The following is a 21,112-nucleotide window of genomic DNA, read 5'->3' as shown; positions in this document are numbered from 1 at the left end:
GTGGATTGGTGGGAAAGCGGATGAGGGAACAGATGAACGGAAGAAACAGACCTAAGCTGGTTAGGGTTCTCTCAGCCCCAGACAACTGCCAACAACTGGACAAGACTCAGGGACAAGAAAACTAAGAGAAAACTCAATGACAAGGGTCATGTTAGAGCCAGATCCAGACGGTTTCCAGGAGAATGACGGCCAGGCAAGATCATGACCCTTGCCAAGCCTGGTCCCACCATTTGTCAACAGTGACAGATGTCATGCGCGGTGAGATGTCCTGGGAACATGAGTGTACCTCCCAGCCCTGCCTGCCCTAGTGCTACACTTAGGTCCCAACACATGGCCCTTCATGCAAGAACCGTGTCACCTACTTCCAAAAAAGCACATTCGCTTAAAGCTCCCCCTACTCGACTCCCCGTCGCCTCGGAGGAACACTGCCTGAGCCCTGAGGGGTCGCCGTCTACCAAGCAGCATTTGGGGTTCTGTGCCGGGTACTCCACTGTGCCACCCCGTTGAGACCTCCCACAGCCTGACACGGAAGATACGACATGCCTAGTTCACACGAGCAAACAGAGGACCTGACCGTACAAGGCTGGCATTTGAACCCTGTGTGCCTGACTCCCGAGCGTCTGCGCTGAGCTGCCCTGTGCACCCAGAAACCCTGGCTAGCTGACGTCCCAGGGGTGGTAGCCATCCCAGGGGAGATCCTTGTTTGCCCGAGGATGTCGTGCAAGGATGGGGTGCTCCCTATGCACACAGACGGATCAGTCAGCCCTGGAACACCCCTCTCAGAGCCCAGCCCAGCCTTTTGAAAAAAATTGATTGAACAGGGGCATCTGTGTGGCTCAGTCAGTTGGGCGTCCGACTTTGGCTCAGGTCGTGGGTCAAACCCCGCGTTGGGCTCTGTGCTCACAGCTCACAGCCTGGAGCCTGCTTCGGATTCTGTGCCTCCCTCTCTCTCTCTGCCCCTCTCCTGTCCATGCTCTGTCTCTCTCTCAAAAATAAATAAAAATTAAAAAAAAATTTTTAATTGACAGAACATCGTATTAGTCTCAGGCATAGAATTTAATGATTTCATATTTGTAAACAGTGCAAAATGACCACAATAAATCGTGTTACCATCCATCACCATATACTGTTGTAGTTTTTTTCTCATGACAACTTTATTGTTGTTTTGTTTTAAGATTTTTTTCCGGAGGCAACTGTACTTTATTTATTTTTTAAAAATATAATTTATCGTCAAGTTAGTTAACATACAGTGTATACAGTGTGCTCTTGGCTTCGGCAGTAGATTCCCGTCATTCAAAGAGCCAAATTATGGAAAAAGCCCGAATGTCCATCAACTAATGAATGGATAAAGAAGATGTGGTTTACAAAGACGATGGAATACTACTTGGCAATGAGAAAGAATGAAATCCTTCCATTTGCAACAACATGGATGGAACTGGAGGGTATTATGCTGAGTGAAATAAGTCAGAAAAGGACAGATATCATATGTTTTCACTCATACGTGGAATTTGAGAAACTTAACAGAAGACCATGGGGGAGGGGGAGGGGAAAATAGTTTCAAACAGAGAGGGAGGGAGGCAAACCAGAAGAGAGACAGCAGGCTGAGAGCAGGGGCGTGGGGACGGGCCAAAGAGGAGTCCAGGGGTGTATCTGGGAACTGGCCTGTGACCCGTGTGTCAGTCTGAAGGACCACGTGGCTCCCCCCATGACACAGCGCCAACCTTAGTGACACTCTACCCTACAGTCCAGGCCTGGGGGACCGGTCATCTCCCTCCTGTAGGCCTGCCCTGAAGTGTAAGTTATGGAAAGGGGGCCCGGGGGGAGGGGGGCGGGGGGGTGAGCCCCGGAATAAGAGCAGGAACGGAGGGTTTCACCAGGATTTCTAAAGCGGCACATGTCACATCTAGAGCACTATGTCCAAATAATCATTCACACGGTCAGATGGGGTTCAAAGTGCCCCCAAGCAGAGTAAATGCCTCTGAAACCGTTTCCTATGGCTTTAGTTTTGCTCTGGCCTCTTGCTAGTAAGTTCTTCCCAAACCTTCCTTCTCCCCACCTTGGCTACCGCTTGCCCCTGCTCCTGCCTTTCTTTTTTTTTTTTTTCCAACGTTTATTTATTTTTTGGGGGACAGAGAGAGACAGAGCATGAACGGGGGAGGGGCAGAGAGAGAGGGAGACACAGAATCGGAAACAGGCTCCAGGCTCCGAGCCATCAGCCCAGAACCCGACGCAGGGCTCGAACTCACGGACCGCGAGACCGTGACCTGGCTGAAGTCGGACGCTTAACCGACTGCGCCACCCAGGCGCCCCAACTCCTGCCTTTCTTACTGCACCATGTAGTAATCAGGATTCTCCAGAGAAATGGAACCGGTGAGATCAGAAAAACAGAGAGACAGACAGATTTACTTTAAGGACCTGGTTCCACAATTGTGGCTGGTAAAGTCTGAATTCTGCAGGGCAGGTGAGCAGGCTGGAAAGCCAAAACCTGGAGTTGCCACCTGGATGGAGGCAGAATTCCTTCTTCTTTAGGGGAACCTCAGTCTTTCTCTTAAGACCTTCAACTGATTGGATGTGGCCCACCCACATTATGGAGGGTCATCTGCTTTACTCTAAATCTACTGATTTAAAGGCTAATCTGATTTAAAAATTACCTTCACAGCAACATCTAGTCTGGTATTTGAGCAAATATCTGGGTATCACAGCTTAACCATGGAACACATAAAATTGGCCAACCCACACCATGTCATAATTTACTGTTTTTCATACCTGCTTTTTCAACAAGATTTCTGTCCTCAGGAAACCCCCAGTGTTGTCAGGAACACAGTATAATGCAGCACATGGCCCTGCTCAGTGGCCCAATGAACGTCTGTTAAAAATGTTTTTTTTTTTTTAATATTGAAACGTAATCTTTATTTTTGAGTGTCTGTTAAATTAACAAACAACCCAGTTCACTTGATAATGTAAATGGTCAACGATTTATTTTTTTATTATGACCAAATTTTTATTTTTGGCACTTTTAAATTTAAATTTTAGTTAGTTAAAAATAAATGTTAGTTAATATACGGTACAACATTGGTTTCAGAAGAATTCAGTGATGTGATTCATCACTTACATATAACACTCAGTGCTCGTGACAAGTGCCCTCCTTAATGCCCATCACCCATCCAGCCCATCCGCCACCCCCTCCCTCCATCAGTTTGTTCTCTATTGTTAAGAGTCTCTTGTGGTTTATTTCCTTCTCTTCTCTTCCCCCCCTCCTCCCATACGTTCATCTGTTTTGTTTCTTAAATTCCACATATGAAAGAAATCATACAGTATTTGTCTTTCTCTGATGGACTTATTTTGCTTAGCATATTCATTCCAGTTTCATCCACATCATTGCAAATGGTCAGATTTCATTCTTTTTGGTGGCTGAGTAATATTCCATTGTATACATATACCACACCTCTATCCATTCACCAGTCGATGGACACTTGGGCTCTTTCTATAGTTTGACTATTGCTGATAGGGCTGCTATAAACATCGGAGTGCATGTACTCCTTCAAATCTGTATTTTTGTATCCTCTGGGCAAACACTTAGTAGTGAAATTACCGGATCATAGGGTAGTTCTGTTTTTCATTTATCAAGGAGCCTCCATACTGTTCTCCATAGTGGCTGCACCAGTTTCTCCCACCAGCAGTGCAAGAGGGATCCCCTTTCTCCACATCCTCACCAACATCTGTCGTTTCCTGAGTACTCAATGTTAGCCATTCTGACAGGTGAGGTAGGATCTCATGGTGGTTGTGATTTGTATTTCCCTGATGATGAGTGATGTTGAGCATCTTTTCATGTGTTTGTTAGCCATCTGGATGTCCTCCTTGGGAAAGTGTCTGTTCGTGTCTTCTGCCCATTTCTTAACTGGGTTGTTTTTTGGGTGTCGAGTTTGAGAAGTTCTTTGTAGACTCTGGATACTACCCTTTATAAGAAATGTCATCTGCGAATATCTTCTCTCACCCCGTCAGCTACCTTTGCGTTTTGTTGATTGTTTCCTTCACTGTGCAGAGGCTCTTTATCGTGATGAGGCCCCGATCGCTCATTTTCGCTTTCGTTTCCCTTGCCTTCAGTGACCTGTCTAAATGGTCAACAATGGTAAATGTACCTTGGCCCAGCACAGGGTACTTTCGGTATGGTGGCCAAAGGGTACTCTCAGCATGGCGGCCAAAATGACCTTCTACAAACTTTACAAACAGATCACGTTGTCCAAACCCCAGGGCCTTCCCTTCTCCACCTTCACCACAGTTCACTAGGTCCTACGTGATTCGGTCCTTACTGACATCATCGACCTCAGCTAAAGCAGCCCCCCCACCTTGAAGCTCCTCAAAACTACCGACCACACTCCTAGAGTGTTTGCATTTGCTGTTCCCTCTGGCTGGAACCTGTGTGTCTTACTCCTTCACTCCCTTCAGGATTGTGCTCACACATCATTTTACCATGGAGGACTTCCTGCCACCCTCTGTGAGAGCGCTGTCCAGGATGGTGGAAATGACCTATAACCTGAACTGTCTAACACGGTAACCACCAGCCCCATGTGGCCACTAGGCACTCCCAAACTGTGGCGAGTGTGTGTGAGGAAGTGAGTTTCTGTCATTTCATTTAGTGTGAATTAATTTAAATTTAAATACCCACATGTGGTTAGGGGCCACCCTATGACAGCTCAGCTCCGTAAATCAGCAACCTCTCTCTGCCACTACCTCCCCAAACACTATACCCCCCTATATTGTAATGTACTTACTACTATCTTACCAAAGATATCCATATTTACCTGTCTGCCATCCCTTTCCTTTCTAAATGTGAACTCCTCAAGGGAAAACACTCGGGTCTGTTTAGGTCAGGACTGGATCAAAATCCAGTGCCCAGCACTGGGTAGGCACTCAATTAATATTCATGCATTGAGAGGCGCCTGGGTGGCTCAGTCAGTTAGGCATCTGACTTTAGCTCAGGTCATGATCTCACGGTTCGTGGGTCTGAGCCCCGAGTCGGGCTCTGTGTTGACAGCCTAGAGCCTGGAGCCTACTTCAGATTCTGTCTCCCTCTCTCTCTGCCCCTCCCCTGCTCTCATTCTGTCTCTCTGTCTGTCAAAAATAAACATTAAAAAATTTTTCTAAAAATATTCATGCATTGAATTAATTAAAGAACAAAAGAAAGTCCAAGAAAAGAAGGAAGGGAGGGAGGGAGGGAAGAAAGGAAGGAAGGAAGGAGGGAAAGAAGGAGGGAAGGAAGGAAGGAAGGAAGGAAGGAAGGAAGAAAGGAAGGAAGGAAGGAAGGAAGAAGAAAGAAGGAAGAAAAAAGGAAGGAAAGGGAGGGACAGAGAAAAAGAGAGGAAGAGAGGGAACAAGGGAGAAAAGGCTGATTCTACCCAATTTCTTAGATCAATATCTCAGTTTAACTCTGAGTTCCGAATGGTCTAATCAAGAGTGTGAAGCTGTTAAAATAGCAGGTGCCTGGTCATCAAACAGGCTTTGGCTCACATCCCAGCTGGGACACTGCTGGCCTGTGTGACAACGAGTGGACTACCTTGTCTTCTGGAGTTACCAAGTCTGGGTATTTCCGTCTAGATTTTTCCACTTGTATAATGGAAATAATAATATTTGCTTGGGAATGTATAAGGATACCTGGCACTCAGTACGTACTCAAAGCAAATATTGCCAAAGGAAATTTCTGAGTAAGTGGGAACACACGGGCTGGGCCTGGGGAATCTTTCTTGTTTTGTGAAAGTCCTTGCCTTCTTTTCATTGTGTCCCAACAGCCTGTCACTGGAAACAGTTGAGGATTACAAACATGTACTTTCCACAAACAAATGTCAAACCTCCTAACAAAGAAAGGCCCAACAGTTGCCTTCGCCGTTGAATCTTACCAAACATTTCAAGAAGAACCAATTCCAGTGCTCTCAAACTCTTCCCAAAAACGGAAGAGGAGGGAACACAACCACTCATTTTATGGGCCCGTAATGAGCTCGATAACAAAGCCAGGCAAAGACACAAGAAAAGGAACCACCGGCCAATCTATCTGATGAGCATGGATATAAAAATCCTCAATCAACTACCAGCAAATCAAATCCGAAGGCACTCACTTTAGGCAGATCGCACACCACGAACAAGCGGGATTTATCCCTGGGACATAACACAGGGAAATCCCAGCACAGGGAAATCAATTCACGTGATATCCCACGGCAACAAAACAAAAGAAAAGTCACAGGATTGTCTGAATAGAGGCAGAAAAGGCACTTGACCAAAGTGAACACACTTTCCCGATTAAAATCCTCAACAAAGCAGGAATGGAAGGGAATTAACTCAACACAGCAAAGGACATATACGAAAAGCCCACAATTAATATTATAGTGAAAAACTGAAAGCTTTTCCTCTAAGGTCAGGAAAAAAGGCAAGGATACCAACTCTCGCCACTTCCGTTCAACACAGTACTGGAGGTCCTAGACAGAGCACTTAGTCGAAAAACGAAACAAACTAAGATAATTAGAGAAAAGAAAAGAGAAGAAAAGAGAAGAGAGGAGGGGAGGGGAGGGGAGGGGAGAGAAGAGAAGAGAAGAGAAGAGAAGAGAAGAGAAGAGAAGAGAAAAGAAAAGAAAAGAAAACAAAACAAAAGGCATCCAAATTGGAAAGAAGAAGTAAGTGTCTCTGTTTACAGTTGACGTAATCTAATGTATACAACATCTTAAAGATGCCATAAAAAAATTGGAATTAATACATTCAGTAAAGTTGCAGGCTACAAAACCAGCATACAAAAAGCAACTGTGTTTCCATATACTAATAATGAATTATCTGAAAATGGTATTAGGGAAACAATCACATTTCCAATAGCATCAAAGAAAATTCAAATAATACAATGAAAGACTGGTGTACAGAAAATTATAGAACACTGACAAAAGAAATTAAATAAGACACAAACAAATGGAAAGACGTCCATTTTATGGATTGGAAGGCTTAATATTATCAAAATATCCATAATAGCAAAGCAATTTAAAGAGTCAACACAACCCCTATCGAACTCCCAATGGCTTTTTTTTACAGAAAGAGAAAAAAAAAAAACAATTATAATTCACATGGAACCACAAAAGATCACAAACAGCCAGATCCACCTTGGGCAAGAATGGAGCTGGTCGCATCACGCTTACGGATTTCAAATTACATTACAAAGTTATATTAATCAGAACAGCATGGCGTTGGCATAAAGACAGACACAGAGACCAATGGAACAGAATAAAGAGCCCAAAAATAAAGTCATGCATACGTGGTCAACTGATCTTTGACAAGGGTACCAAGAATACACAATGGGGCAAGGTAGTCTCTTCAACAAATGGTGCTGGGAAACTGGATATTGACACACAGATGAACGAAATTGAGCTTTACCTCACACCATATACAAAAATCAAGTAAAAGTTGGCTATAGATTGAAATGTTAAGACTTGAAACTATAAACCTCCCAGAAGAAAACATTGAAAGAAAAAAGCCTCGTGACACTGTCTTAGCAATGATTTCATGGATATGACATCAAAAGCACAGGTAACAAAAATAAACAAGTATATCAAACTAAAAAGCTTCTGCACAGCAAAGGAAATAGTCAAGAGTGCAAAGACAACCTACAGAATGGGAGAAAATATTAGGAGACCATATATCTGATAAGGGGCTCAACTCCAAAATATGTAAGGAGCTCCTATAATTCAATAGTTTAAAAAACCCCACAACTAGGAACCTGATTTTAAGACTCTAACAGACATTTCTCCAAAGAAGATGTTCAAGTGGCTAATAGGTAGGTTAATAGGTGGCTGAATAGGACTAATCATCAGGGAAATGCAAATCATAACTACAACAAGTGGTCAGGAAGGCCACTAGCAAAAAAAAAAAAATATATTGGCCAAAAAATATTGGTGATGAAATCAGAGCCCTTGCACACTGATGGTGGCAATGTAATAGCTACAGTGGAAAACAGCATGGAGGTTCCTCAAAAAATGAAAACTAGAACTTCCATATGATTGCGCAATCTCACTTCTAGATACTTATCCACAGTAATTGAAATCAGGATCTCAAAGAGATATCTGCACTCCCGTGTTCATTGCAGCATGGGTCACGATCGCCAAGATGGGGGAACGATGTAAACGTCCATCAACAGATGGATGAATTAAAAAAAAATGTGGTTTATTGGTACAATAAAATATCATTTAGCCTTTGAAAGAGAAAGAAACACTACGATTTGCAACAACACGGATGAATCTTGAGGACATCATGCTAAGTGAAAGAAGCCAGTCACAAAAAAGGACAAATACTGCACGATTCCGTAGACACGAGGTATCTAAAAAGTCAAAGTCATAGAATGGAAGAGGGGGAATGGTGGTCGCCAGGGACTGAGGGGCGGAGGAAGCGGGGAGGTAGGTACTCATCAAGGGGATAAAGTTTCAGTTGCCCAACATGAATAAGCTCTAGAGATCTGCTGTGCAGCATCGTATCCACAGTCAACAATGATATACTGCACATTTTAAAATTTGTTAGGAGGGTAGATCTCACATCCAGTATTCCTTCCACAAGAAAATTTCCTTACAGAATGCCTACATTGCAGGAAAGCATTGATGTTGGCCATCTCCTAAATGCGTGGCTTTTGTTTTTCCGCTTTCCTCATGTGGATCCTCAAGGAAGAAACAGCATTAGCAATCTTGAAATAATTACCATTGTAATCCACCTAAACCGGGACTGCCGGGGTAATTTAATTTTCAAAATGCAATTACAGCAGATCCAAAGGAAACTCTTCAGACTTCCTTTCGCATTTCAAACTTGGCAAGCCCGCGTCTTCCCGTCAAGCAGGAAATTCCCAGGGCCCAGCAACCAACACAGAAACAGACACACGGACCCGCGCGTGCGCACGCGCCTAGTGGTCGGGACTTTTACATTTTGTTAATGAAGTTTTTAAAAATCCATCATTCTTACCTTTCCAAAACTCCCTTTACCGATGGCCCGCAGGATCTGAAAATGGTCAAAGTTGACTGCAAAAGAGAATGAGGGAAAGAAAGAAACAGATCAGGTTGGCCACACCTTGTCACTGGTTCTCGAAAGTCCGCCCTACATTCCCACCCATTTATTCCGAATGGCTTCTGGTTTCATCTGCCTTATATTTGTCACGGCAGCACCCCGCCTTAGTTTTCGGGGGGTCTCCCCATTCTTGCTACCCCTACTGCCTTACTCTGGTCTGGTTTCCACCCTATCCCTACAGCACAGCAGGCCAACAACACATGGCCACAGACACCTTTTACTTGGCCACTCTGTCCTTCTCAAAGCACCTGCTCGGCTCCTACGGAAATGCACCCTCTCAGTTTTCCAGTTCATGCTTCAGCTCATGCTTCACGCGCACTCCGCTTCACCATCCCAGCCACGAAATACTAAAGTCTGTCAAGCCTCCATCTACCACCTTCCTCTTCTCACCGGTTCCGAAGGCTTCAGTCACCCCCTAATTGCCAGGGACTCTCCAAGGAACCTTTTCTCTGGCCTCCAGGCTCTACGTACTGATGGATGCCTACCCCACAGCAAGTCTTGAAGCTTCAAAGCCACTTTGAACCCAACAGGTCCAAAACGGAGCATGGGAGGAATGCTTCAGCATGCACCCGACCTCACGCGCTCAAAGCCTGGAACTCATCCTACACCCCCTGCCCCTCTCTCTCAACCCCCCATTAGTCCTTCATCGGGTTACGTCCGCTGTACCTCTTGGTTCTCTCTCCCATATGTCCACCTGTGGTCCAGTCCTCCCCCACTCTTGACCCTCCCGTCCCGGGATATGTTTTTGCTGCAGGGAGGGGGTCTCGCCCATCCTCTACTCCCCTCCAATATGTCCCATCGCTGCTTTCCAAGAAAAGAGCAAATTCCTACAGGGACCATCCAGACACTTGCCTCTTCTGTTTCACCGCCCACATTCCCCATACCCTCCAAGCTCCAGACACACAAGCTTCTTTTCTGTGCCTACGACAGTCATCCCCTGGGCTTTTAACACTCTTCTCCTGACTGCACGCTTATGAACTCTGCCCTCTCTTCACCCTTCTCCGTCCAGAGCAAACCGAGCTCACCCGCCAGATTTTCGGCTGCCCTGGCCCACTCTCCCAGCGGGGCTTTCCTCCAAAACACCTGGTTCTGTATTACTTTACATGGATTTGATTAAGATCACTTCTTCCCCACTAGACGCTAAGCCCCCTGAGGTCAAAAGCCGTGTTTGCGTCTCCCACCGCGTCCCCGGCACCTAGCACGGTGCGAGCACACAGTCAGTATACAGCAAGTACTCATCAACTCAAGGGCTGAGTGAAAGCAGATGTCCACTTGCACAGCGCCAGCCACGACTGCTCGTGCATCAGGAGTGTTCGGTAAACAGTTTTTAATGAGGCTGAATTACAGCCAGTTTCCAGTAACTCGGAGAGATGCGTCATTTACAAAAGATGAAGTGAATTGATTCGTTCACTCTGCTGCGGGGGCGAGGATGCGGGGAAGTGAACGAACACGGTTCCCTGTGTATGAAAAGGACGCGAAGGAGGACAATTAGGTTGAACTGTGTCCCTACAGAGCCCCAGTCAGAATCCAGCGTGCCCTCCGGTGCCCAGCGTGCTTGGAACAGAGAGGCAGAGTCAATGGTTAACTTGGCAAAACCTTGCTTCTTGGACCTGGATTGGCTTCCTTCGTGTATAGCTTGTCAGGAAAGGAAAGCCTACGCTCTGACCTCCTGCCCCCTCACCAAAAGTCAAAGAAGAGAAAACAAGGTGCCTGGACTGCGTTTGCCAGGTGCCCAGCAGCGAGCTGGGAGATGGGCGCATCCTCTCGTGAGCCCCGAGGCCCCACGGGGCAGGCATCGCTGCCAGGGTTTGCCAGCCACCCCCCACCTGGCAGGAAACGTCCCTGCTTCTCCGAGCACTCCCTGCGACATCAGGATAACACCCCTCGTTTGGGGGGTAACTCCTGCCTGCACATGGCTCACCTGCTCTCTCAGGAAGCCTCTCCCTCTTCCAATGCAGCCCTTTCTCTCTGGACCTCCCGCAAGACCGGTCTGTCCAGGCATCAGGAGAACCCAGCCCAAGTCAGACTGCTTAGGTCCAGAACCCGGCTCTGCCACAGCCCTCGGTGAGTCACATGGCCTCCGTGTGCCTCACTTACCCCACCTGTTAAGTGGGTGCGACAGTGCCCACTTCCCACAAAAGCAGAGAATCGTGCCCGGCACAGTGCAACGTCTCAAGAAGTCCTCGCTGTTTGTGCTGGGGGACAAAGGGCGGTCCTCCCTGCCATCCAGCCTAGTCCAATAAGCAAGGAAGTACCGACGTGTCTCATGTCTTCTGTTGGAAACCCCCACGGAACACGCATTTTTTGTAGGGGGTACGGATGCGTGAGATTATTTACAGCGTGATAACCCCAATTATGAAAATAATAATAAGCTTAGGCATTCGCCGGTTGGCTCAGTAATGAACACCCTGCTCCAGTTAGGAGACAAGACCAAAGAGCCAAGCCCTCCTAGGAAGGCCGTTCCCTGCACACCCCCCGCCTCCTAGCCCATCAAAGGAGGTGTGAGCCCAGTGCTGTGCTAGACAAGGAGCAGCCCCTGTGTATTTCCGCTTATCCTGCTCTCTCTTTGGAAACTGTCTTCAGGGAGCAAGCTTTTCCTCTGCTCCTTCTTGCCAGAAGCTTCATAGGGCCAGCCCCCATGTGCAGGGGCCCGCGGCGTCCAAAACTGCCCCTCAAGGGTGGGGGGGGAGTCTGGCTAACTCTGGGCTTTGGCATCAGGGAGCCCTCGCGGCTGCCCTCCTGGGCCCCAATCCTCAACCCCAGGTAAGACTTGATTCTCCGCCGGCCTCTCCTTCTGTCGCGTCTCCTAACTGGAGAGGGGTGTTCATTACTGAGCCAACTGGCAAATGCCAAAACCCGTTATCATTTTAATAATCAGTGTTAACCGTGCTGTAAATAACCTCACTCATCCGGATCCCCTACAAAAACAGGTGCTCTGTGGGGGCTTCCAACATAATAACATGAGCCAAACAGGTACTCGTTTAATGTTTATTTGCTTATTGGACTAGATTGGATTTAAATGGCTTTGAGCATATGGCCTGTGTTCTCCATTTATCTGGCATCTCCCTGAGGCCTGGTATACTGGTACTTACATAAATGGTGCCTACGTGAACACACTCTGAAGAAGGGAGGGCTTTGCAGTGGCTGGTGAGCAGTCTGAAATGGCTTCAGGGACCGTGTCAAGCCAAAGACGGGCCTAGAATTGCATTGTCACGTAGGGTTGTTGGCCCAGAGCAGGAGAACTTGGCCGGGGGATGGGAGGGGTTGACGAGCGAGTTCAGATCTTGTCCTGGTTTGCCTGGGACCCCCCTGGTTTCAGCACTGAAAGTCCCACATCCCTAGGAAAACCAGCATAGCTGGGTCACCTGTCACGTTTCTAGATCATTAAACTGCAACCCCCCCCCAAAGAAGTCACAGCATTGCTGGAGCCAGCTCGGAGACGGTAAGATACGCTCTTAAAAAAGGAGTGTCTGTTCAGACCACAAGACACAGAGTGGCCCAGGGTGACACTGTGACACGTGTGGGGTTAAGGTAGAAACAAGGGGCACAGTGCTGGGCAAAGGTGTGCACGCGACCTCAGCCAAACAAGAGAACAGTGGCATTTGCCTGCAAGACGTCACGTGGACAATGAAATGGCACACGGGCCATGAAACAGCTGGTTGGGGCGCCTCGGTGGCTCAGTCGGTTGAGCATCCGACTTCGGCTCAGGTCATGATCTCGCCGTTCAAGGGTTCGAGCCCCGAGTCGGGCTCTGAGCTGTCCAGCGCCCTGGAGCCTGCTTCGGATTCTGTGTCTCCCTCTCTCTCTCCCCTTTCCCCACTTGTGCTCTGTTTCTCTCTCAAAAATAAATAAATAAACATTTTAAAAAAAGAGAGAATTGGTTGTTTGCCCGGCTCAACTCAACTCTCTCTTCTTCCTTCATAAGGAAACCTCAGGTCTGTTAAGGGATCAGTGTGGACAGCCCCAGGCAATGAGTCACAACTGGCCTAGTCCAGTGGTGTTCATCAGAATCACAGGGAGGCTTCTCAAGAAAGATCATGCCCCCACTCCTGAGCTTCTGGGGAGAGGCCGGAGCATCTGAATTTCTAACAAGTTCCCAGGTGATACGGATGGTCCAGGGGCCACCACATTTATCTGGACAACGGTGCACCCCACTTTCCCAGACATTCGCGCAACTGGCAATGACCTTGTGACACAGGCCTGGTGAACAAAATCTCAGCAGAGAATCCTCCGCTGTATTTCTGGGAAAGCATTTTTTCCTGATGAAAAGGGACCGTTACAAGTGGAGTGGCCCTTCAGCCCTCCTGCCTCTTCCTGCCATGAATATGGATGTGAGGTCTGGAGCTGCAGCAGCCACCTTGTGGTTATGAGACAACGAACACAAGCAAAAGGCCAAAGGTGCAGAGAAGCCATTCCCTGTTGTAAAGTCCCTGAGGCCATACCAGCAACTGCCTACCTCTCAACTTACTACGTTAAAAAAATACATTGTTATTTGTTCAAGTGCCTGTGAGTCAAGTTTGCTACTAATGGAAGCCAGAAGCATTCGTTTCTGATACACAAAGCCAGCCACACAGGGGTTCGGTATATGCCAACTATTTTATTGTTGGATTTCCAGCCTCATTGTAACCTTACTAAAAGGCAGAAGAAAGTTGTTTGGGATATAAACATAAGGACCAGGCTGCCTGGATATGAACTCTGACTCCACCACTCACAAGCTGGGTGGCCTTGGGGAAGTCACTTAACCTCTCTGTGCCTCAGTCTCTTTACTTATAAAATGGATACACTAAAATACAACGAATCCACACAGGTAAAATATTTAGAATAGTGCTAGCCCTGAAGTAAAGGCAACCAATAGTAGGTATGATCGCCGTTAGAATTCTGCATGCGAGGTTTTTTCCCATTTTTCGCTTTTATGAGACACGACTCTCATTAAATCATGACCGAACATCACAGGGGTGATGAAGCCAGAGCTGTATTAGCGCCCATTAGTTACTGACCGTGACTAGCACCCTGGGTAAACCTGGTTGATGTACCTTTCAAGCCAGTGGGCTCTTTTCTCATTCCCATCAAACCGATTATTTCTAAGGAATGTCACGTTTTTCTTTCAACACGCTATATTCACGAAGCAGTTTATTCAGAGGCAAATGTGAATTTTCAAGATGGCTAATTACTCTTTCAAACAATCTCTAATGGCAGGTGACCCCCAATCACCATCCCATAAAAATGTATGCATTTCAGTATCACACGCATCAGGCAGGGACAGCAAGAAACCGTCCCCTTTCCTGCCTCCCTGAAAAGCTAAACGGGGGGCCGTATGCCTTCACCCAAAAATGCTGATTTCCAACATCGTTTCAAACATCTGAAGATCTATGAAAAACGGCCCTGTGATGCCCTTTGGCAAGAGAACAACAGTCTCCTCTCTGATTCACCACTGTCCGAGCCAGCTCCATTCACGCATCTCTACCTCCGGCCTGACCCTGTAAGCATTTGAGTTTTGGCCCCGAGGATACCCAGGGGACGGTTACCGCCGGTGGAGGGAAAAGCAAGCGCAAAGGCCCTGGGTGGAAATGTGCGTGGCGGTCCCCGGGCACAGCAAGCAGGCAAGGCTGGGCGGAGCGCAGCCTGGGGAGAAGAGGAAGTGGGGGAGCCGGTCACCCGGGGCTGCGGTAAGGGCTTTGGGAAAGATCCCAAGTTAGTTGTGAACTCAGAGAGACCAACCTGCCACATGATGGTAATCCAGGTCACGGGGTCCCGGCAGCTGTCACAGCCCTGCTAAATTAAAGCGAGCTTCGCCAGCAGATGCAGTGGGCACAGAGGATTTCCAGGGAAGCAAAGATTCCCCGCAGGATGCCATGAGGGCAGACACCCGTCACACATTTGTCCACACCCACTGGATGCCCGACAGCAAGAGGGAAACCTCACAAACCTACAGACTCGGGGTGACGATGTGTCATATAGGCTCATCAACCGCAACAAAGGTACCACCCTGGTGGGGATGCTGATGATGGGGACGCTCCGCATGTGTGGGGGCAGGGGGCATGTGAGAAGCCTCTGCACCTTCCCTTCAATTTTGCTGTGAACCTGAACTTTTTTTTTAATTTAAATTCAAGTTAGTTAACATACAGTATAGTCTTGGCTTCAGGAGCAGAACCCAGGGATTCATCTCTTACATACGACACCCAGGGCTCATCCTGACAAGTGCCCTCCTTAATGCCCATCACCCATCTAGACTATTCCCCCACCCACTTCCGCTCCAGCAACCCTCAGTTTGTTCTCTGTATCTAAGAGTCTCTTGTGGTTTGTCTCCTTCTGTTTTTATCTTACCCTTCCGTCCTTTCTCCTCTGTTCATGTTTCGTTTCTCAAATTCCTCGTATGAGTGAAGCCATATGATTTTTATCTTTCTCTAATTTCGCTTAGCCTAACACCCTCCAGTTCCACCCACATTATCGTAAACGGCAAGATCTCATTCTTGTTGATCGCTGAGTAGTATTCCATTGTATATATATGCCACATCTTCTTTATCCATTCGTCAGTCGGTGGGCATTTGGGCTCTTTCCATAATTTGGCTATTGTTGAGAGTGCTGCTATGAACATCGGGGTGCAGGTGCCCCTTCGAATCAGCATGTTTGCATCCTCTGGATAACTTCCTAGTAGTGCAAGTGATGGGTCACAAGGTGGCTCTATTTTTAATTTTTTGAGGCACCTCCATCCATTGAAACAAAACAAAAAACCAGATGGAGTGGGTGGTCAGCCAGCAGCCCAGGAAAGGGAGAAGCAAGCAAGCAGCCTGTCCACACGTGGGAACCAGGGACAGGGGCATTCCCGTCACGAGACTCTGGCCCACTGTGCGTCCACTTCTAGGACCACCTCTGTGTCTATGGTGCGCTGGCCCTGGTGGGAGCAGAGACTTTGGAGGGGACACACTGGGCTCACGAGGAGCTCGCAGCCCAGCAGGGGACACGGCCAGGTCCCGCAGACACTGATGGAGGCGCCGGGGCAGTAGCAGGGTGAGGACCAGGCCCTAGGGAGGGACGTGCTCCGGGCTGCAGGGACGGTCTGTGCAAGTTTTCAAAAGCACAAGACCCCGAGTGTGGGTCTGAGGGATTACAAGCGTTCTGCAGGGGGTAAGGAGAAGGAAAGACCCCAGGAAAAGCTCCCAGAAAAGCAAGAACCCAGTGGCATGAACCAGCAGGACGAGGCCCCAGAACAGCAGGACCAGGGTGTGAGTGGAGACGAACGAGGAGGGTGGTTAACGCACTAGCTCACTGGACATTTCTTCAGGACAAGGATGCACCAGACCTCAGCAGAGGTTGGAAAAGCATTACTCCAAAGGGCCCATATCTCCTTGTTTACCAGGGTTCCCAGGGGCCGATTCGGGCTCACAGGGCATTCAGTAGGAGTTATTTTATGTTATGTTATTTTATGTTACGTTACGTTACGTTACGTTATTGTATGTTATTTATTTTATTTTATTTTATTTTATTTTATTTTATTTTATTTTAGAGAGAAAGAGCGGGGGACGAGGGCAGAGGGCAAGAGAGAGAATCTCTAGCAGGCTCCACACTCAGCATGGAACTCAACGCGAGGCTGGATCCCACGACCCCGGGATCACGACCTGAGCCGAAATCAAGAGTCAGACCGTCAACAGACTGAGCCACCCAGGTGCCCCAGTAGGGGGTGTTTTAAAGTATGTTTATTTATTTTGTGTGTGAGAGACAGGGAGTGCGGGAGGGGCAGAGAGAGACCGAGAGCAGCCTCCACGCTGTCAGTGCAGAGCCCGACACAGGGCTCGAACCCACGAACCGCGAGACGGTGACCTGAGCAGAAATCAAGAGCCAGACACTTAACTGAGCCACGCAGGCACCCCAGTAGGGGTATTTTAGACAGGACGTGAGATCACCGCAGCCCTCGGAAAGAGAGAGCCTCGCTGCGAGCTCACCTGTCGGCTCCGGGGTCTGAGATGGTTCGCAGGCCCGAGAGCCAAAGAAATGCTTTCTTCTCTCCTCTGCCCGCCATCCGAGCGCTCCCACCCCAAGTCCTGTTTAGGCTGCTCACTGGCATCCCAGAGGTAACACATCCCCACCCCTCACCCTGGGCCTCACCTGCCTCCCGGCCTCCCCTGTGCACTCTCCCTTCCCTAGAAGCACGTCAGCCTCCCACCCACCCAGGCACTGTCCTGCTGTTCTTCCTGCTGCAATGCTTGGTCCTGCTTCACCCCAACACCAGCTCTCTCCCCTCCTCAGGTGTCTCCCCCCTGGAGAAGTAAAAGATCTTCCCTGACACTCCACCTGGGTGACCTCCCCCCCCCCCCCCGGGTGTCCCTACCTCATCACATGGTCACCTCCTCCCTAGTAATTCTCAAGACCTGAAATATCTGTTCTTGTGTCACCTGTTTGTTGCCCATACCTCCATTTTGGAATGTCAACTCCCCAAGGGCTGGGGCGTTTGCCTGTTTCGTTCGCTACAGTATCTCTGGAGCCTAGCACGGTGCCTGGCATATAGTAAGTGCTCAGCAAAGAGCTACTGACCATGAACAGATGAGTCTTGCAAGGGACAAGTCCATGGGAGTACATGAACAATGACAGGGGAGTAGGCACAGCTTCCAAGAAGAGGCAGCCCTTCACTTCTCAGCCTCTCCCACAGCCATCTGCGAAATGGGCACAATGCCACCTGCCTTGTAGAGTTGTCAATGGGACAATAATACAGTGAAGGTAGCAGGACACTCTTCTCAAATTCACGTTCACACGTAACATCATCATAATTGAGGTGGTTCCCCAAAACTGACAGAGTCACTCTTAGGAGAATAAATAGGTGAGAATAGGGTAAAAGGTCCCATGAGATAAGTTTGGAAGAAACAAAGCCTTCTCCCAGCAGATACAGCAATACACCGTGTATTCACTCCTCCCACAAACAGACGTTGCTCATGACAAGATGCCCACAGGGAACAAAGACATAACCCCCAGTGATGTGCATTCTACTAAAAACTGAGCCACAAGAATGTCCGCAAGGAATTCAGGATGGGTTGGAGGGAGGGACACAGCCTTGCAGGTTAACACACACTGGCTGGCCTCCAGTAGAGACAAGAATAGCTATTCTGTTAACAGTACTGGAGGGATTGGTTACTTGCTGGACAAAAACAAAATTGGGGCTCCTGGGTGGCTCAGTCGGTTGGGCATCTGACTTTGGCTCAGGTCACTATTTCACGGTCAGTGAGTTCAGGCCCTGCATTGGGCTCTGTGCTGATGGCTCAGAGCCTGGAGCCTGCTTTGCATTCCGTGTCTCCCTCTCTCTCTGCTCCTCCCCCGCCCGCACTCGGTCTCTCAGAAATGAATAAACGGTAAAAAATAATTTTTTAGGGGCGCCTGGGTGGCTCGGTTGGTTAAGCGTCCGACTCCGGCTCAGGTCATGATCTCACAGTTTGTGGGTTCAAGCCCTGCGTCGGGCTCTGTGCTGACAGCTCGGAGCCTGGAGCCTGCTTCTGATTCTGTGTCTCCCGCTCTGTCCCTCCCCTGCTCATGCTCTGGCTCTCCCTCTGTGTCTCAAAAATAAATAAACATTAAAAACATTTTTTTTCTAATTTTTAAAAATCAAATGAATACCTCTCTGTTCACTAGATCCCCAAATAATATTCTGAGCAAATCAGAGTTCAATGTAACAATATCCCGAACGATAAAGCTCAGTGCCTGAAAAGGAAACATTTGGTGGATATACCAGGCTCCCCTCTTTCCCATAACTCAAGGAGGTGACCACCCTCGTGCGTGACCTCCTCCGCCAGCAGGTAAGCTAGTTATTCAACGGCCACAGGCTCACAGGCTGCACCAGGGCTGGGACAGACAGCCCCCTCCCCAGAAAGAGTATACTGAGGAACCATGTGTACATAATTCACTTTAAACACCCAAGACTACTGGTTGCTCCTGGGAACTCTCATGGCATCCCATTCGTGGGTGTGTCCCAACACTCAGGGCCTGGGTGGGACCGTCTTGGTACACAGCCGCCCTGGTTCCTTGTCCCTAAGGTGCAGGTCTCAGCCATGATTAAGCAGAGGACTCACGGTCAGCTTAAGACACAGACCCAGGTCCTGGCCAGTATCCGCTCTGGACATTCTGCTGTTCCCACAGACTTCTCACACACTCTTGCTTGTGTCCCCAGCACAGAGGTGACGATGGCATCTGCTAAACTGAGCTGCAGTCACTGCTTTTAGCCTCATTAAAAACTGTTTTGTTTTCTAGTTGATAAATGTGTTTCAGAAAGCCCAAAGGCCTTTTTTTTCCCTCACTCTGCACTGTTATCAGCAAAAACACTGTATCGAAAAACATTTAGGAAATCACATCCCTAATTCATACAGGAAAATATTATATGGCAATAATCTCAGGACAGAAGCTCATTTGGATGCTGGTGGAAATGTGGAATCTGTGATAAGGGAAGCATCAAACACACGTTTGAGAGAGGAGACTAAGAGCTAGGTTAATAATTCCTCGAAAGCAGTACTTGTCTCAGACAATCTGCTTCCTCTGCACCCAGTGTTAGTTTCCTGTGGCCACCATAACAAAGAGCCACAAACGAGGCGTTTAAAACAACAAAGATTTACTCTCTTACAGTTCTGGACACTGGAAGTCTGAGATCAAGGTGTTGACAGGACTGTGCTCCCTCCAAATGCTCTAGGGAAGAATCCTTCCTTGCCTCCTATATAGCTTCCTGGAGGCTCGGGCAACCCTTCTCGTGCCTGGGCTTGGGCTCCATTGTCATATGGCCTTCCTGCTGCTCTGTCTCCATCTTTCTTCTCTTCTTACAAGGACCCTAGTCATTGAATTAGGGCCCTAGTCCAATATGACCTCATCTTAACTAATTACATCTGCAAAGACCCTGCTTGCAAAGACTGTCACATTCTGAGGCTCTGGGTAGACATGAATTTTGGAGGGATGATATTCAACCCAGAGCACCCAGAACAGCACCTGGCCCAGAGAAGAGGTTAAATAAATGATGGCTGAATAGATGGATGGATGATGAATGGATGGATGGATGGATGGACAGACAGACGGATGGAAGGAAGGAAGGAAAGAAGGAAGATGGATGGATGGAGAGATGGATGGAAGGAAGGATGGAAGGAAGGAAGGAAGGAAGGAAGGAAGGAAGGAAGGAAGGAAGGAAGGATGAAAGAATGAATGACCACACAAATGAGCCCACATTCATGTGTACCTGTACCTACACACTTGTATCTGTCTGAGTTGTAGAAACAAAAATATATTTTGGGCACACTGTGTCATCTTGGCTCTTCAGTCTGGTAGGGCAGAATCAAAGCTAACCAGGCTTCAGTCACCTCTCAAAGTAACTTCCAGCTGTGCAACCTTAGAACAAATCCCCTGGGAAGATGTGACACAACCAGATCATCTGTTAGGTCCATGCCAGCTCTCAGGGCAATGCTCCACAGAGGGCGCTTTCCAAGTACTTAAAGCACGACCATTTCTCCTGCAAACAGAGTTACCAATTTCCTGATCTGTTTAGGGAAAGAACAGTGCAGGATTACAAGCCTAACTTGTGGTTTAGAGTCCACGGATACTTTTCAACTTACCTACTGGCCGGCAGAATGGGGAGGGGGTGATAGCCAATAATCAAGAAAATGTCTGCTGCCTCTCCTTTTCACACAGAAGACAGTATTACTCATCTCATGCTCAATTCTGAGATAAAGGCGCCCTGGACACTGCTTCTGCCTAACTGCTTTGCTCATCATGAACACTGAAAGGAACTTACCCAGACAGGAGGAATAAACAAGCCAATATTTGCACTCAGCTGATTATGGTTTGATTTATCTTCTCATTAAACATAAGCAAACATTCTCCATGGGCGTATCTTTGAGGTCCTGGAAATTTTAAATGTCCTCAGTGCCTCTGTTGGGTATGCACCACGGCAAGACTCTAAATTTCCAACTCCTGGGGCCCGATTTTTAATGGCGAAGTTGGCTGGGCTGGGAGGGTCTGGTGGGCAGGTGCAGGATAGCTCTCAGAAGGCAGAAGCACAGGGAGGAGCGGAGGGCTCCAG

General features: G+C 48.0%; 1 protein-coding gene across 8 annotated transcripts in view; it reads right to left on the bottom strand.

Moving 5' to 3' along the window:
* STK32B (serine/threonine kinase 32B) overlaps positions 1–21,112 on the bottom strand; it is a 387,425-nt gene that overhangs the window by 288,395 nt on the left and 77,918 nt on the right. For 6 of the 8 annotated variants that reach the window (XM_053217584.1, XM_053217583.1, XM_027033784.2 and 3 more), the window contains exon 2: positions 8,974–9,029. The exons of 1 other annotated variant lie outside the window; for it this stretch is intronic. In XM_053217584.1, coding sequence (XP_053073559.1) covers positions 8,974–9,029 — 56 coding nt within the window. Of the gene's footprint in view, positions 1–8,973; positions 9,032–21,112 lie in introns of all 8 variants that reach the window. One more of the 8 variants, XM_053217585.1, reaches the window with a different exon arrangement.

Source organism: Acinonyx jubatus, chromosome B1, assembly GCF_027475565.1.
Source record: "Acinonyx jubatus isolate Ajub_Pintada_27869175 chromosome B1, VMU_Ajub_asm_v1.0, whole genome shotgun sequence".
In the NCBI taxonomy this organism is placed as follows: domain Eukaryota; kingdom Metazoa; phylum Chordata; class Mammalia; order Carnivora; family Felidae; genus Acinonyx; species Acinonyx jubatus.
The sequence above is the reverse complement of the archived record's forward strand: the minus strand, read 5'-3'. Positions and strand labels throughout refer to the sequence as shown.